The 5627-nt window shown below is 40.5% G+C and overlaps 1 protein-coding gene across 1 annotated transcript; it reads right to left on the bottom strand.

The window, feature by feature from the left end:
* Positions 1-3019: 3019 nt before the first annotated feature.
* Positions 3020-3863, bottom strand: LOC110734000. Its single transcript, XM_021914056.1, has 3 exons — positions 3807-3863; positions 3299-3577; positions 3020-3214 (listed from the first exon to the last, which is right to left on the bottom strand). Exons 1-3 carry the CDS (start codon positions 3861-3863, stop codon positions 3020-3022), a joined length of 531 nt encoding a protein of 176 aa, XP_021769748.1.
* Between the last annotated feature and the right edge of the window lie 1764 nt (positions 3864-5627).

Genomic DNA, 5627 nt, shown 5'->3' on the forward strand with positions numbered 1-5627 from the left:
CAATGAAGATAACCAAATTTCTATCACAAAAATCGAAACTTTATGTTTCCAATCAACTCAAAAAGATTAAAACATCAAAGTTTAACACAAAATAACATGGAATTTAGTGGTTTTTAAAGTTTCAATCACTTATCACAAATAAAGATTGAATCTTTAACACTTAGGAAGCCTCAAAAAATAAAACTTTCACACTAAAAAGCAATTGGTTTGCAATTATGTGAAAATAAATCAACCTTTAAGCATCAAATACTACCAATTAAGTGCGCTTTAAGGGGACATAAAAATGCAGAAAATAATGCAAATAATCAACATATAATCAACTATTTATGCCATTAATTTCAAGGTTAGAAAAGACTTAAAATTTTTCGTCAAAAACGAAAAACCCCTCGAAAAAGACATTTCTGGTCAGAATTTGGCTAAAATCACAGGCCTCTTGGGAGTAACACCTTTCCAGAACACGTTTTCCACACAAAATTCACTAGTCTTGGGCGAAAATCTGGGTTTTAGGCCAAACTTGACATTAAAAACGGGATTAAAATAAATAAAACCGAGCTACTAATCTAATTAGCAACTTAAACCAGAAAATTAAGCCAAAATAAACCTTGAAAAACATGATTATAAAAATAAACAAGCGGGGCTCTGATACCACTGTTGGGGTTTGGTGAGTCCGACTCACCGCAGAAACAAACCCTTACCCGAGGAACCACTCACAATAATTAAAATCACAAAGCATAAATAATCAGAAAGCATAAATAATCACAAAGAAAAGATAACAAATCTTACCCTCGAAGCGAGCTTCGCCCAAAAACCGGTGCTCTTACTTGAAAGCTACGAGCACGTCAAGCGCCGCGCCTCCGACGGTATCCACCCACAAAAAGGCGAACACAACTTTAAGGTCTACTACCTGGGGAGGTCCGACCAAAACCCGAGTGTTATATGAGTTTAAGAGTTTTCCCAAAATTATGGAATGCTCTTTTTAACTCCCACTCAAGCAAAGAATTCTCAAGTCATTCCAAGACTATTTATAAGGAAGTATGCCTTGTGAATTTCACTCATCTTTCAATGTGGGACTTTTCACAAAAAGATCCCACATGGAAAGATTGGTGAATTCAACCCTTAGTTAAATAAACAAAGGAACAAGTGACAAGTGTCACATGGTTAGGTGTGGACCACTTTCTCACTTGGTCCCCAAGGCATTTCACATGCAATGTGAACTAACCATGTGTCACCCAACCTTGAGCCCCAAGTTGGGTTCGGTTGGCCCATTTTATTTTGGCCCGTGTCCATGACCCATCAACCCGGGACCACGGCCATAGCAACATGTGTTTCCACCGTGGCGCGCCGCCACCATGGCGCTGCCACGTGGCACGCTGCCACTTGGCGGCTGCCAATGTGGCGGCTGCCAACGTGGCTGCTGCCACTTGGCAGCTGCCAACGTGGTGGCCACGTGTGCTGCCACGTGTGCTGCCACATGGCGTTTTGCCATGTGTGCTGCCACGTGGCATGCTTCTATTGGGGCATGTATTCTTAGCCTTTTGCGTGGCTAGGATTTTACTTGTTACTTGATGCATTTTCCCGTCTCGCCAAATCCTAAATTTTGGCTCGACATTTGAGATTCTCCGACGCTCGGTTTCGACGCTCCAAGCTCGAAATTCTGACGTCTAAATGTTTAACACTCGGGCGACGAATTAATTTCTTCCGAATTAATTCGTCGAGTTGGTTCGTATATTTTGCTTGGGTGTGACCCGAAGGGTTCAGTTCAGATTAAGCTGTAATATTAATTATATTAATATTACTGATCGGAAGCGGCCTCCACCCAGGCATTCCAATCACTTGACCTTACTGAACATATTAGCTTTCTATTAATTCTGACGCCGCTATAAGAATAATACACTTGTTCGAAGGACACTATTCCTTTCAATAACTCTCTTCCAAGGAACCTTAGGGACTTGAGGCCTAATAGCAGCATAAAGCTTCTTGATTTTCACTTTGTTGCCCTGTATGAAACCATCCCATCCTCCTTGATCATTCACAACATCTCTACAGCTCTGAATCTTCTTCAAGAACGAAGAGCATTTAGTAGGGGTAGGGGTGGTCCAACAATGTTTATGCTTGAAGTAATAGATATGGACCCACTTAACCTAAAGATTATCAGCCTTGTGAGCAATATCCCAAAGTAACTTAGTGACAGCTGCTTTATTCCATTCAGGAAGAAAAAGCAAGTTCTAGCCACCACAAACTTTAGGGAGATAGACATTATTCCAAACAACCAAAGATTTCTTGGCAGGGGTAGAGGATCCAATCCAAAGAAAGCACCTGAATCTAGCCTCAACCTCTTTCAAAATTTTCTTTGGCAAGATAAACATTTGAGCCCAATATGTCTGAATACCAAACAACACACTCTTCACCAACTAAAGCCTCCCAGCATAAGACAAGTGTTTAGCCATCCACCCTTGGATTCTAGCAGTCACCTTCTCCTCAAAGGCCTAAACTGAGCAATTGTAAGCTTCTTGGAAGAGAGAGGGACCCCAAGATACCGAAAAGGGATAGTACCTTGAGAAACACCAAGAAGCTCCCTCAGCTCTGTCTGAACATCAACAGAAACTCCTCCAAAGTAGACTTCACTTTTATTAAGATTAGCAGAAAGACCAGAAGCACCCGAGAATTTCAAGAAGGCTTGGAAGAGGAGCTTAACAGAAACACTATCAGCTCTAGAAAACGTCAATAAATCATCAGTAAACATCATGTGAGTTAGGTTTAACTTTTCACATCTAAGATGGAAGTCAAAATCAGGAGTTAACCTAAGCTGATCAAGGCATCTGGAGAGGTATTCCATACTAATAGCAAAAAGAAAGGGAGACATAGGGTCGCCTTGTATTAAACCTTTCTTAGATTCAAAGGGAGGGGCAGGAAAACCATTAATAAGAATAGAATAAGAGACAGAAGTAAGACAAGTCCAGATCCAGCTAACAAATTTCTAAGGGAAACCAAGCTCCTGCATAACAGTGATCAAGAATCCCTACTCAACTGAATCATAGGCTTTCTTCAAATCCACCATAACCATGCACCTAGGAGAGATAATTTTGTGATCATAGCCTTTGATCAATTCAGTTGCAAGAAGGATATTGTCACCAATGTGCTTGCCTGGAATGAAACCTGCTTGAGCATCCTTAAGCACCTCACCAAAGATAGCAGCATGTCTAGCAGTTATGACCTTAGAAATGAGCTAATAAACCACAGTGCAACAAGCTATAGGCCTAAAATCCTTAACATGGGAGGCATTAAAGATTTTAGGAACAAGAGTGATAGTTGTACAATTCCATTGCTTAGGCAAGGTCCCTTTAGTGAAGAAATCAATAACACTAGCATAAATATCATCTTTCACAATATGCCAAGATCTCTTAAAGAAGAAGGAGTTAAAGCCATCAATACCAGGAGCTTTAGTGTTATCAATTCCCTTAAGGGAAGCATCAATTTCAGCATGAGAAATAGGCCTAATGAGATAGCTCCGAGAAACAGAGCTAAGCTGTTTACCCCTCCTCATAGTAACAAGGTCAACAATAGGAAGCCAAAGGGCCTGAGTCCCTAAAAGAGACTTAGAAGGAGATAATTTCATGAGAAATATCATCCGGATCCTTGAGCAACACCTGATTAGAGTCAAAGATGGAGTCAATTCTATTCCTTGTTTGTCTATTCTTCATCACAGAGAAGAAATAATGAGAATTGCCATCTCCAAGCTTAATCCAGTTAATCCTAGATTTTTGTTTAAAGATGCTTTCCTAAATATCATTCCAGTGCTTGACAACCTTAATAGCATCGAATTCTTTAGCATATAAATCCAAATCATTAGGATTCTGAGCCATTATGTTCTGAATTCAAGAAAGCTCAACATTAGCTTGATGAATCTTTTCCTCAATGTTGCCAAACTGCTTGCTATTAAGAGACTTGATACTATACTTCACAGACTTAAGTTTCTGCCAAACAGAACTACCAGAACCCCAAGCCTGAGAAACAATATCAAGGAAGTCAGGGTGATCAGCAATACAGTTTAGAAACCTGAAAGGTCCGCCTCTCCCAGCAGGGGCAGAACATACATCCAACAGAACTAGACTATGATCAGATAAAGAGAAGGGAGATAGACAGTCTCAACATGCCCATGAGAGGCCAGCCAAGCTTGGTTACCAAAGACTCTATCAATCCTAGAAAGAGTTCTAGGACCAGTGTGAGCCTTATTTGACCAAGAGTAGAAGGCTCCTCTGCTCTTGACCTCAGTGAGGTCCAAATCATCAACTAGACTCTGGAAATCTCTAGTCTCATAATCAATAACATCATGCCTATGAAGCCTATCTGAAGTATGAAGAACAGAGTTATAGTCACCAGCACAAAGCCAAGGAGAATGATGAATAGAGATGCTTCTAATTCCTTCCCACAAAGGAAGCCTATCATGAATGGAGTGAAGCCCATAGACAACAGTGAGATGAATTTGAGTAGAGAGGTCCTTAGAAGAGACACTAAAATGAATGAACTGTTCTTGAATCTTCAAGACACTAACAGTTACTCTATCTTCATTCCAACCAAGCCAGATCCTCCCTTTGGGAAAATGATCATAATTGCACATCCAATGCCAAGAAGAGCCAAACTTCCTTTGATAAGTGAGAACATTTTTCAATTTAATTTTTGTTTCAAGAAGACCAACAACATCAACTGAATGGGAATGAAGCAACCTCTTTACAGAGGCAACTTTGCCAGGGTCATTTAGGCCCCTGACATTCCAAATAGAGTAAATCATGACACCAAATGGGGATTAACCTCACCCCCGCTTGGATTTATAGTGAAACCACCTGCAACATCCATTTCATTTGCAAATAAAGCAACAAAAGCATTAGAGGTAAAGGCAGGCTGATGAACTCTAGTTTGCTGGCTTTTTGTCTTCCTTCCAACTATTCTCCACCCCTCATCTGAATTTTGAGAGGTATGAACCTGTGGAGTAATGACAGATTGTCCATGAACAGAAGCACCAACATCAACAATAGGAGCAGGAGCTTGGCTAGGCTTAGGAACCCAGGCCTGCTTTTGCTTAGGAGCAATAGGAGCTGGCTGCTTATGAACCTGCTTAGGCTTATCAAAAGCAGGTTTAATAGAGAAATCATGACCAACCTTGTTGCACTTAGAACAAAAAGGTGGAGCCCACTCATACACTACCTTGAGCTCCAATAGCTCCTTTGAAGGAATCTCAACCAAGACAGAGTTAGGCATAGGCTTTGTAACATTAATTTCAATTAGGACCCTAGCAAAAGACACTCTAAGTTGTCTAGTAGTACACTCATCAGAACAAATTGGCACTCCAAGCAAACTACCAATGCGGCTAAGAGTGTCAGAACCCCAGCAATTAAGTGGAAGATTAGGAAACTTAACCAAGAGAGGAACAGTTCTCATAATTTCAGCATTAAAGTAAAATTTAGGACACCAAGGCTTCACTATTGCTGGTTTCCCAAGGAACATATGAGGACCAGAACAGAGTATAGTATCTTTATCATCACTAGAACATAGATTAATGATACAGTACCCATCATCATGCCAATAAACATCCGGTTTTTGCATATCACTCCATTGTTGAGCAAAAAACG

The sequence above is a fragment of the Chenopodium quinoa genome, unplaced genomic scaffold (genome assembly GCF_001683475.1).
Source record: "Chenopodium quinoa cultivar QQ74 unplaced genomic scaffold, ASM168347v1, whole genome shotgun sequence".
NCBI classification, from domain to species: Eukaryota; Viridiplantae; Streptophyta; class Magnoliopsida; order Caryophyllales; family Amaranthaceae; genus Chenopodium; species Chenopodium quinoa.

Excerpts from the sequence above, each read along its gene's own strand:
- LOC110734000 (XM_021914056.1), bottom strand. The coding sequence starts at position 3,863 with ATGGCTCAGAATCCTAATGATTTGGATTTATATGCTAAAGAATTCGAT. Across the intron at positions 3,578-3,806 it reads AAGAATTCGATGCTATTAAG|GCCCTTTGGCTTCCTATTGT; the intron begins GTTGTCAAGCAC and ends TTAGGGACTCAG. Across the intron at positions 3,215-3,298 it reads ATTGTACAACTATCACTCTT|GTCATAACTGCTAGACATGC; the intron begins GTTCCTAAAATC and ends CTCATTTCTAAG.